Source organism: Blastomyces dermatitidis, assembly GCF_000003525.1.
Source record: "Blastomyces dermatitidis ER-3 genomic scaffold supercont1.10, whole genome shotgun sequence".
NCBI lineage: Eukaryota > Fungi > Ascomycota > Eurotiomycetes > Onygenales > Ajellomycetaceae > Blastomyces > Blastomyces dermatitidis.
Window position 1 is genome coordinate 2,465,061 of NW_025544783.1, and position 10,628 is coordinate 2,475,688.

Here is a 10,628-nt window from a genome sequence, read left to right on the forward strand (position 1 = left end):
CATAGATCTAAACTACGAAAAAGTCCCGAGATATCTTGTTCATTTCGAGCACAGGAAGAAGAAAAACACTGCGTCGTCATATATCGAGAGATAAGATCCCTAAGGATACCAGCAGCAGAATAAGCTACTCTACTTCTTTCTCCATAAAACCGGGGCTTCGTGTCGTATATCCTCATATCAATATATCCTCATATCAATTACACACCATGCCAACAGTTCGCCTTCATCCGCCATCTGAACGAGGCGCGAAGTCAGAGAAGCCCAACAACCCGCTCCCACAACTCCTCCAAACACCTTCTGGACTCGCAATACTAGAGATGCAGGGCACAATAAACCTACCAGACCCATGTGCGGCCAATGACTCAGATACCCTCAACATGGATCTTGAGTCCAGCGGACTCGCCGATTCGCCAAAGCAGTATAGGACACCCATTGGCCGCCTGATATTCCCGGACTACAATGACGCCGCAGACAATGATCCAAATGATAGCTCCTGGATGAAGCGTGTCTATCTATACGTCGGCCGGCACCAGCGGCTTACAGGGGAGGTCAAGAAACTTCCGAGGCCCTTGGCGGCTATCCAACGGGTTGAGGAGACGAGTCAGGAGAGCACGGCGGGCGGCATGAAGGGGAGGAGGACGAAGGCAAGATTGCGGGCGGAGGGGATATTGGATGCTGAGTGTTCAGATGATGAGGAATGTGATAGCTGTGATGAATTGGAGATTGTCGATGTGATCAGGCACAAGATCATATTCTCGTCAAGGCCGGAGCCGGTTTCTTCAGATGAGTAGGCTACGGTAGCGGACGGGTTTGTTCAGGGTAGATGATGGTGATGATTATGATTACGATGCTCAGGTTACATTCATAACGGTCCCCAGGCGGCAATCTTTATGTGCAGTGTTACTTATATGCATGACGATTCGTTTTTTTTTTTTTTTTTAAGTGTGCTACAACCTGTATGTATATACAAATATAGTTCTATTCTCCGAATCCCTCAATTCAACCTGTTTCCTTTCCAATAAAACCTGCCCAACAGATTCATGTCCGGACCAGAATGCAATGCAATCTCATTTGCGACAATCTTAATTCTCACCGCTCACCGCTCTTTCAGGCCAGGAAGAATAACCTAGTCCTGCAGTGGGTGAAGAAAAGATTTGCAAGAGGGTCTATTCATACATAAAACAGGGCTGTTTGGTTGATATGTGTCGTGGATGGCTGCAACAAACGCCCACCCGAGCTGGCTGGAATGTTTGTAAGCGCGAAGGTTTTGACTTTCTCAATCGTCAACCTCGCTTCCTTTGAACAAAGTTTGCGAGTGTAGGACAGAAGGAATCGCTATACCACTATATACTGAACATTTTCAAACTTGCAGGGCTGGATATGCATGTACATGTACATACATACATGTACGAGGTTTGTTGAAGGAGAGATCCGGGCATCCTTCTCTCAGCGTCTTCACAACAGCCCCGGCATTTCATTTAGCAGCTTTGCTGGCTCGAAATATCCAAAAAGAAAACTTGTGCCTACATTCAATGAATGTTCTGTCTATATTAGGCATGTGCGTGGTTTCCTCCCCTGCATTTTCTCAAATGAAAATTCCTAGATATGCCTCGTGTTCTTCGCGCAGTTCCTATTGACACCAATCCCGCCATCATACCTACCATCCCAAAAGCCCGCTTTAATCCGTCCATAAAACGAGGGGTGTTCCCGAACACATCCGGTCGAAGTTCTAGTGACATTGATCTTCCCAATTGTGCCGCAATAGATACCTCTATCAAGAAAAAAGAATAAAATAAAATAAAAATACCCTTTTTTGAAAATACAATTCTCTCCCAAACATGACCCGCTCCCTGAGTTTCGATACCACAGGCACCGAAAATGGTGAAATTTTTCCCTCCATATTGGGTCCGGAGTACTACGGTTTCGACCATATCACTTGGTACGTGGGGAATGCGAAACAGGCAGCGTCATATTTCATCACTCGCCTGGGCTTTAACCAAATCGCATATCGCGGCCCGGAGACAGGATCGCGCACCGTGGCCTCATATGTCATCTCGAATGGCAGTGCTACTTTTGTCATGACCTCTCCCGTCTGCGGGAAATTGGCAGAGGATGAAACAAGCAGCTTTGGGATCTCCGACGAGGAGAAAGTCTTGCTTGATGAAATCCATGCTCATTTGGAAAAGCATGGGGACGGGGTAAAGGATGTTGCTTTTCAGGTCAATGCGAACGTTAGGTCCAAGTGGGAGAGGGCTGTGGCTCATGGCGCGGTTTCTGTGCTGAGACCTACGATCATCCGGGGCGAGGAGCCCGGGAGTGGGAAGATAGAGCTGGCTACGATCAAATCGTATGGGGACACGACACATACCCTGGTTAACAGGGACCGCTATAGGGGATGCTTCATGCCTGGATATGTGCAAGTGGAAAAGGGGGACGCGATCAACGAGCTCTTGCCTGCTGTTGAGTTTATTGAAATTGACCACTGTGTTGGGAATCAGCCGTGGAATGGGCTGGACAAGGCAGTGAAATTGTACGATGAAATCCCAATATATATCAGTTTAGTTTTGAGGAGAGCGAAAAGGACAGAACGCGGCAGCTAACCGGATATATTAGCTACGAAGACTGTCTTGACTTCCACCGGTACTGGACCGTCGACGATAAAACCATGTGCTCCGACTATTCCGCCATGCGCTCCATCGTCGTCGCATCACCTAACGAAGTCATCAAAATGCCCCTGAACGAGCCAGCAGTGGGCAAGAAGAAATCACAAATTGAAGAGTAAGAAAAAATCATGCCCAATAATATCCAATATCCATTTCATCCATAGGCAAAAATGAGTATCAATATATTAATATCCACAGATTCGTCGACTACTACAACGGCTCAGGGGTGCAACATATCGCCTTCCGCACCCACGACATCATCAGCACTGTAACCAATTTGCGCAAAAGGGGCGTAGAGTTTCTATCCGTGCCCACAACATATTATGATGCGATGCGCACTCGCCTCGCTGCCATCGGTGCCGGGAACACGGACGGCAATAAAGGGGGAAGCCTAGTCATCAAAGAAAGCATAGATTCACTGCAGGCGCTGAACATCTTGATAGATTTCGACGAGCAAGGGTACCTACTGCAGATATTCACGAAGCATGTGCTGGATCGGCCGACGGTGTTTTTGGAGGTGATTCAGCGGAATAATTTTGATGGGTTTGGTGCGGGGAATTTTAAGAGTTTGTTTGAGGCATTTGAGAGGGAGCAGGCGGCTAGAGGGAACCTTTGAGTAGGGTCAATTTTCGATTTTCAGCTTTTCACGTGTGTGTCCTTGTTGGTTGTGGGTTCCGTAGAAACAGCGAGTGGTTTGCGAAGGAACGATCGGTAGGGAATAAATGTACGAGCTGTCTTGGAAATCTAGAGACAAGAGCAAGAGCATCATGGTACTGTATTTCCAACTCCGACAAGTGTTTATTTAACCTCCTCTCTTCGAATCCCCTTTTCTCAATTCTTCCATCTGCATCTAGGTGGTGTCATTGAGGGCAACACTGGCCCCATATCCCCGCTTATGCACGACGGTGTGCATGACCGAACGTGGCTGCCGAATAGTGCATGCAGTAAGTCGTAGGACAAGCGCAGAGAAGCGCCTGTACAGAGAAATACAAAGAGGAAAATAAAAGAGGAACATACGGCATGAATACTCCGTCTCAAAAATCTTTCAAATAGCAAGTTACTAATATCATAGAGGAGAACGAATGTAGGGAGATATAAGCAAGACACTGTAGATAACAAAAAAAAAAAAAAAAAAAAAGGAGAGTGGAATTGAAAGAAGGAAAGCACTTGAAGAAGTAGAAACAGGATGGATGGATGGATGACATGACATAGACGAACGTAGAATAACATACAAGCATACAAAACTACATGGCAGTGAAGAAAATAAAAATCGCTGATGGGCTACCTGTAAGGGTGTGGTGGGTGTTCAGTTGAGAAGGTAATGTACCGAGTGCGTAAGTAGATCGATCCAACGCATCCAACGGGCCCCGCTACTTCCGTAATTATTTGGAGACGGCAAAAGGCAGACAGGAAAAAAATCCAGACTCGGCTTTAAACATAAAAGAACCAAGAAGGAAGAGCATAAGGATCGCATTGCAAGACATCATTAAAAAAGTGTTAACATGGTAGGGAAAGAAGGAGGAATGAGGAGCAAAACCCGGAGAAGACTGGGAAGTCTTAACAATTGATTGTTCAAAAAATATTCTGAAGAAATGCACACATGTTGGAATAATTCGTACCGGTACCGTGCAATGGTCAGCGATTCTGCGTAGCTCATGGTTGTTGTGGTTGGTGTGACGCGGTGGTGTTGCAGATGGAAGCAGGTATTTGTTACTGTTATCTATGAACGTATGTATTTATGTTGACGGTTGATAGGATGCAAAATTATGAAGCCGTGGTGGATGTGCAAAGGGTAATAAAATGAGAAAGTTTGGGTACAATGCAAGTGGTATCGCTAAGGAGGGAGGGAAGGGGTAGGGTAGGGGGACTAGATATTTGACTTTCGGTTTCCCCGTTATTAACCAAGGGCCTTTCGTAGGTCAACCCACTTTTGCTTGAGGCTTTCATGTTCTTCGGACATCTACAACAATAAATGTGTATAGCTGGTTAGTAGGAAAGAAGAACAAGAAACTAAAGTAAAAGAATGAAAGAAAAAAAAATTGAATGAAAGGCGGGGGAAAAAGAGGGATTTCTTACCTCCGCCCACTTCAGTTTCGTATCAACCAGATCCTTCTCCATCTCAGCCATTTGCTCCTCCATCGCCCTATTCTCGTTCTGCACCTCAATATTCCGCTTCATAATCCGATCCATCTCGGTCCTCAGCGTTTCTTCCAACTCGGCAGGTTGTCGGTCAATAACAATCTTCAGCTCCTGAACCTCAACCTTGTAACTTTCATTGGCATCCCTGAGCTCCTCATTCTCCACCTTGAGGCGAACTAGTTCGGACGCAAGCTGCACATGTTCTGTGTCCGACTTCTCCGCGCGCTCTTCAAGCAAGCGGATGCGAGCAGCCTGTGTTGCGACAGTGTGTCTTAACCCTTCAAGCTCAGCAGCCTGTTCCTTTTCCACGCGGACCTTCTCTTCCCACTCTGCAGTATACGTTTTGATCATGTCATTCGAAAGCTTGACAGCGCATGCATCTTGGACCATAAGATCAGCACGATAGACCTCTTTGTCCGAGGAACCAGAGCTGCCGAAGAAACCGGACTCGAGAATCGAACTTGCAGAAGGTTGTTGGTCGATATAGACGTCGAATAATTTTTCTTTTAGGAAATTAGTCAGCGAAGTCATATCGTTCATCTCTAGCAATGCCTCGGTATTCCGCTGCATGATCGCGACAGCGAATCTGAGGATTGTGGGCTCTAGCCCTTCTTCGAAGATCAAATCATAGATGCGGAGGACAAGTTGTAGCGGGAATCGGTATGCAAACAATGTCAGAAACCACTGCGTCGCATAGAGCTGGGGAGTAACTCCACGTCGACGTAGATGACAAGCCAGGGCAGGTTCCAGATCCTCTAGTAAGCGCTCGAACTGGTACAAGCGCATGTGAAGCCCTGGCATGTCTTGGATGAACATATCTCGTAAGCGGTACTTGTTCATTAACTTAACCAAAAGAGTAAATGCTTCACCCTCATCCATCTAGTTTTGTTATTATCCCATGTTAGAATGATAATACGTCACAAATCATACCTCGCCGGAATGAAAACCAATGAGCACTTACATTAAATAATAAAGGCATAACAATGAAGTTCATCCCTTGAGCATAGCCCACCCCTTCATCGTATAGTGCATAGGCTTTGCAGAGTCCAAACAAACCATCCTGGTTGCGCTGTGATAAGAAGTATTTCGAGTAACTTGTCCTCGACCCCAGGTCCCGCCTGATAGCCTTCTCCAGTTTCTGAAGAGCGATGGCATCCTCCTTTGATTTTTTCTTCCGAGCGGCTTCGAGACTTGCCTGTGCTTTTAATACCGTTTCCGAATCCTTTTCCGGTATTGAAAGGGGAGAGACGACGCCATTGGTTGAGTTAGCTGTGGGACTCGAACGGCCGGAATCAACTGAGGACCGGGAAGAGGTGAGTGATTCCTTCTCTTTATCCTTGGACACTCCATTCCCTTGGCCGCTAAGAGTTATGGCAGAGCTGATGCTCCAGTAGCGATCTCGATCCTTTTCCGTGCCCCGCGCTAGGAGTTCTCTATACACATCCTCCAATTCGGGATTCCTACTGTCCGCAAGAACTTGCCAAATAACTCCACGGATCGTTTGCGGAATACCTCTCTTGATAGCAGCATTCAACTCTTCGGCATTGGATCCTTTAAGGGCCTCCGGCCCCAGGTTGACGATATGTTGCCATAGCTCCCAATCAACAGGAGCCGAGGCATCGGTTGCGGAGGAGGATATACCAGAGACGGTGCCAGGAGCTAGGTTCGGATTGACGGTTGGAGGCAGACCTGGGGATGTTGCCACAGGGGATGAAGCAGATGGAGCAGCAAGCCCAGTTTCACCCCTATCCGATCCGCTTGCTGGACTCCCAATGACGCTGGTTCGGCCATCATCCTGGCCAGAGGTGACACTAGCTGCTTCATCAGAAACACCCTCGTTCCGCATTCTTAGCTGCTTGAATTGGTCTCTCAAGCTGTTCCGCAATTGCCTCCTCGAATCCAGGCTCGCGGAATCCCCATCACTGCCTTCCTGTAACCGGGCCAGCAACTCAGGATTGCTACCCACTGTCGATATCGAAGCCGCTGTGTTTCTCCGGCTATCCACAGACCCGGAGGAGGGTTTTACATCTTTACCGCCCGTACTAGCCCGCGAAAGCCAGGAAAACGGACTAGTAAGTTTCCGGGAGGGTTGGGGTGGATTCGCTAATTGGGTTGTGGGTGGTTGATGTTTGGTTGATGGCGGGGGTCCCCACGGTACGGACGGGAGGGAAGCGGAGAAACCTTGTAGGCGGCCAGTTTGCTTCTGGGAGTCTCTCGAGGGAAGGGGGGGAGGGCCAGTTGACGAGTCTGAGGATGGCTGTTGCGTTTTCTCGTCCTCGTCCCCTTCCTTTGGCGCAGCTAAATTGATTTCATCGAGAGACGTTGTGGAGAGGCGGTGAGCAGTTAATAGGGGTGATTTTGCAGGTTTCTGTTTCTTCGGGGTCTCGTCACCTCCCACAGGAGATACTGGTGAGAGCGTATCATCCTGGCCACTCGGTTTCATCTCTGGTATGGGCAAGGGAGGGTGGGTGGTGGCGCGCGGGGTGGTCAGAGATCCATTGGAAGGTCGACGGTCGGTTAGAGAGCGGGTAGCGCTTTGGGGAATAGGGGATTCGGGACGTTGTGCAGCAGTATCTTGTGCGTCTTCGAAGGCATCCTACAGACGAATATTATAATGAGCAATTATTCTATTCTATTTTAGTTGTTTAACAGGAGCATAAACGGATAAACGGGCAATTGGGAGGGAGAGAGAGGGGGAATTGTAGCCCACAGCTTCATAGTCCGTATTCTCCGCGCTGCTGGATACCATGGCTGGTCGTGTGCATGTAGTGTAGCAGATGTCGGTCGTTCACAATATTTAAGCCTTGCTAAGAAGTAGAGAAGGCGGAGTCCATAGACAGTTTTGTTTCGACCAGATTGGATAAATTAAATTCTTAGTACAGCGGATGGGATGGGGTAAGAAAGATGAACTAAAATTAACTCCACATGGACAGGTATATTAAGGAGGAATGGAATGGTTGGTTTGCGTATGAGAACAACCCAAAAAATAGCCTTCGGGTACTATTTATTTTAAATACTGCACAAGGCGGGCGGTGCTTTCGAGAAATTGCGTTTCAGCAATAATCAATCAATCAGATCAGTCAAGAGGGAAGTGAACACAGAAAGGAAGAAGAAGAAGAAGAAGAAGAAGAAGAAGAAGAAGAAGAAATGGGATGAGCACAAAAAAGAAAAGCAGCAGAAAAAGCGAAGATCGCCAGGCACGGTGCTTGAAATGGAACGACGTGGTTATTAGACTATTTAGATAGACTGTTGTGTGGTGGTGGTGGTGGTGAGGAGTTGTTTGATGTTGGGTTGTTGGAACATTGCAGCAGCAGCAGCAGCAGCGGCGGCGGCGGCGGCGGCGTTTTCTCCAACTCGACTTGACTTACGACAGAGCAGCAGTCAAACCATCCATTGTTCTACTAGCTAACTTACTACTACTGTGTCTTCAGCGTATCGTATGGCGGGAGAGTGACGACGAGGGACGGAGGCATCTTGAAACATCTGCAATTAAGGAACAATGGCCTAGTCTGAGAGAGGCTTGGTCTTACGATATTGGCCACCTGTTGAAGCCGAAGTCCTGGTCGCCTCGCGATATATTATTGTTTTGAAACTGTGTCTCTGTCAAAATATACCCATGCTGTACGTTTACTTCGTCTGTTTTTTCGAAAATCAGATTGCCCAAGTGTGTGTACCTCTAAACTGGTAGTTATCCAGGGGCGGGTATATATATATATATATATATATGTATCTTTCACAAGGCGCCCACGCTGTAATTTACTCGATCGGGAACATGCATCAGATTCCTCGGAGCCTCAACCGGCAAGATAATGTTGGCTAACCTATTTTATTATTATATTGAAACAACTGCATGTGTGTGTGTATTTGTGTGAGTGAGTGAGTGAGTGAGTGAGTTTACTTAACCACTACCAACAGTTGGAGATCGAGTACATCTGTTTGGCCTTGTTGCCGCTCTCTTTGTCCCCAAAGGTCGAACAATTGTCCAGTCTGGATAATAGGAGAATGTATACAAATGCGCACACATAACAACAATCTAGAGGTGTCCCAAAGCCGTTGGTTAACTATTGGTTTGGTTTTGATTGGATCCGGCGGCCCGGAAACTTAAATCTTCAACACTGGACATACATTGCACCTAGATGCAGATTATCGATTTATTCGGCCCATGAAACACACGTCTAAAACTTTTTTTTTTTTTTAAAAAAAATAAAAAAATAAAAAAATAAATCCAATACCACGCATTCCATCCAGCGGAGATGCAGTGGAATGTATGTACAGTAGTTACCTTGTGTGTTTTGGTGTATCATGAAACATCGCCGCTTTTACAGGCTCAATGAGGCCTCCAGATCCAGCCACCTCCCTTGCCTCAGTGGGTCAAGCCTTTTTAGCTCACATACCCATCTAGAAATTCGCTGTTTCATTTCCGTCGACATCCCCCCTTCGACGCGAGAAATAATCGCGCCACAGTTAATGAGAGCCTGATAAATCCACTTGCAGTCTTCCTCTCCGTCCAACATCTCAGTAATAGCCTCAACCTCGTTCTCAAGATATTTTAACCGCTCAGCATCCGTAAGATTTGGTGCCATCGTTCCCGAAGCCAGCGGTGGGTCAAAAGTGCACATCAGATTCTGGTGGTAGAACCACAGCGACTGGTCATATGGATCGATTAAAGCCCGATGGATCAATTTCAGCTCTAAGTGTCCCACAAGAAGGGTTGAGTGGTGTCCTGTGTTAATAATCAACGCAATCTAATGAATTGTATAAACCCAGTTCGTTCGATGAGTAGATTGGCTTACCATTATCCAACATCCTCTGCCGTTCCTCACTGCTAGCTGCCTGTTCATCCAGCAGCCGTAAAATAAGTTGCGTTCGATTATGCCAGGCGGAGAAATTGGATAGATTAGTACCAATCATCTTGGTTGTGTAGTCGAGTTCAGCCTTTACCATGCTTTTCGGTGCCGGTGCGCTGTCATTTTTACCTTCTTTTGCATCATCGTTGGAAGCCAACTCTTCGAGTGCCGATATGACTTGTCGACGGTATCCCCAACCGTGGAAGTTCCTACTATCCAGGCTGAGCATTTTGCCCACGAGCGCAAGTTCCTCCTGCCAGAAACTACGGGAGACAGAAGCCGGAAGCAGGAGCGTGGTTTGCTCTAGATCCCAGAGGCGGTGATTCCAGATCCAGTAGCACTTGGGATACCCCCGAAGAAGGGGGAACAGAAATTGAAGATCGGATTTGATAATGTTCCTGATTTGGTCATCGCTATTTCCTCCATCTGTAGAAGACGTAGCCATAGAAAACTGATGCTGCAGTATTAGGCGCCGCGTATTCCATATCGTATAATATTCTGGATTGGTAGTGAGCAGTTCTGAAGTTTTGTTCAAGGCCTCTGTACTGAAATTGCGCTCTGCTCTCTAGTTGACAGTGTCAGTATGTTTGGTTATGCATTGTCTTCCGTATCTACAATCAAGTGAGCGTTTACCTGTGAATTCACGATCCGGACAAGTTCATTATATGCCCGTATCTTCTGGAGCTCTTTCTGCCGCGCTCCCTCCGTCCTTTGTCTGGAAGTGTCATAACGTGGGACTCCATGCTAGTCAAAAACCATTTCGAGGTTAGCTGGAAGACGCGAGGTGAGGAAAATTAGGGAAAACCTACACTTGCCATGATAAATATATAATTTAATATCCGGTATATTCTGTATATATTAACCCTGACATACTATATAGATATAGATCCAGTGGATGGGAACAAGCAGGAGGAAATTGCCAGCAGTTGACTCTCCCTTATCGGCCAGCCGCAACTCGCTATCAGCACGTGACTGTCCT

General features: G+C 46.9%; 4 protein-coding genes across 5 annotated transcripts; 2 read left to right on the plus strand and 2 right to left on the minus strand.

Annotated features, from left to right (window-relative positions):
- The first annotated feature begins 7 nt into the window (after positions 1-7).
- On the plus strand, positions 8-1,022 carry BDCG_08216 (sister chromatid cohesion protein Ctf8). The gene has a single exon (XM_045423992.1). It carries the CDS (start codon positions 207-209, stop codon positions 789-791), a length of 585 nt encoding a protein of 194 aa, XP_045272811.1. The 5' UTR covers positions 8-206; the 3' UTR covers positions 792-1,022.
- On the minus strand, positions 914-8,375 carry BDCG_08218 (GTPase activating protein). Its single transcript, XM_045423995.1, has 4 exons — positions 7,513-8,375; positions 5,764-7,398; positions 4,740-5,681; positions 914-4,623 (listed from the first exon to the last, which is right to left on the minus strand). Exons 1-4 carry the CDS (start codon positions 7,549-7,551, stop codon positions 4,561-4,563), a joined length of 2,679 nt encoding a protein of 892 aa, XP_045272813.1. The 5' UTR covers positions 7,552-8,375; the 3' UTR covers positions 914-4,560.
- Positions 1,043-3,801, plus strand: BDCG_08217. 2 transcript variants are annotated; one of them, XM_045423994.1, is made up of 4 exons: positions 1,043-1,558; positions 1,673-2,530; positions 2,614-2,778; positions 2,862-3,785. In XM_045423994.1, the coding sequence occupies exons 2-4, from the start codon at positions 1,839-1,841 to the stop codon at positions 3,277-3,279; spliced, it is 1,275 nt and encodes a 424-aa protein (XP_045282465.1). In that variant the 5' UTR covers positions 1,043-1,558; positions 1,673-1,838; the 3' UTR covers positions 3,280-3,785. The 2 variants fall into 2 exon arrangements, with proteins under 2 accessions (XP_045282465.1, XP_045272812.1); XM_045423993.1 differs by having other exon boundaries at positions 1,043-2,530; positions 2,862-3,801.
- Positions 8,376-8,616: 241 nt separating the features above from the next.
- On the minus strand, positions 8,617-10,555 carry BDCG_08219 (geranylgeranyl transferase type-2 subunit beta). The gene is made up of 4 exons (XM_045423996.1): positions 10,459-10,555; positions 10,283-10,393; positions 9,596-10,214; positions 8,617-9,492 (listed from the first exon to the last, which is right to left on the minus strand). The coding sequence occupies exons 1-4, from the start codon at positions 10,465-10,467 to the stop codon at positions 9,122-9,124; spliced, it is 1,110 nt and encodes a 369-aa protein (XP_045272814.1). The 5' UTR covers positions 10,468-10,555; the 3' UTR covers positions 8,617-9,121.
- Positions 10,556-10,628: the final 73 nt, after the last annotated feature.

Excerpts from the sequence above, each read along its gene's own strand:
- BDCG_08216 (XM_045423992.1), top strand. The coding sequence starts at position 207 with ATGCCAACAGTTCGCCTTCATCCGCCATCTGAACGAGGCGCGAAGTCA.
- BDCG_08217 (XM_045423993.1), top strand. The coding sequence starts at position 1,839 with ATGACCCGCTCCCTGAGTTTCGATACCACAGGCACCGAAAATGGTGAA. Across the intron at positions 2,531-2,613 it reads CTGGACAAGGCAGTGAAATT|CTACGAAGACTGTCTTGACT; the intron begins GTACGATGAAAT and ends CGGATATATTAG. Across the intron at positions 2,779-2,861 it reads AAGAAATCACAAATTGAAGA|ATTCGTCGACTACTACAACG; the intron begins GTAAGAAAAAAT and ends TAATATCCACAG.
- BDCG_08218 (XM_045423995.1), bottom strand. The coding sequence starts at position 7,551 with ATGGTATCCAGCAGCGCGGAGAATACGGACTATGAAGCT. Across the intron at positions 7,399-7,512 it reads AGAATACGGACTATGAAGCT|GATGCCTTCGAAGACGCACA; the intron begins GTGGGCTACAAT and ends ATTCGTCTGTAG. Across the intron at positions 4,624-4,739 it reads CGAAACTGAAGTGGGCGGAG|ATGTCCGAAGAACATGAAAG; the intron begins GTAAGAAATCCC and ends TTATTGTTGTAG.
- BDCG_08219 (XM_045423996.1), bottom strand. Across the intron at positions 10,215-10,282 it reads TCCGGATCGTGAATTCACAG|AGAGCAGAGCGCAATTTCAG; the intron begins GTAAACGCTCAC and ends ACTGTCAACTAG. Across the intron at positions 9,493-9,595 it reads GCAGAGGATGTTGGATAATG|AGCTGAAATTGATCCATCGG; the intron begins GTAAGCCAATCT and ends TGGGACACTTAG.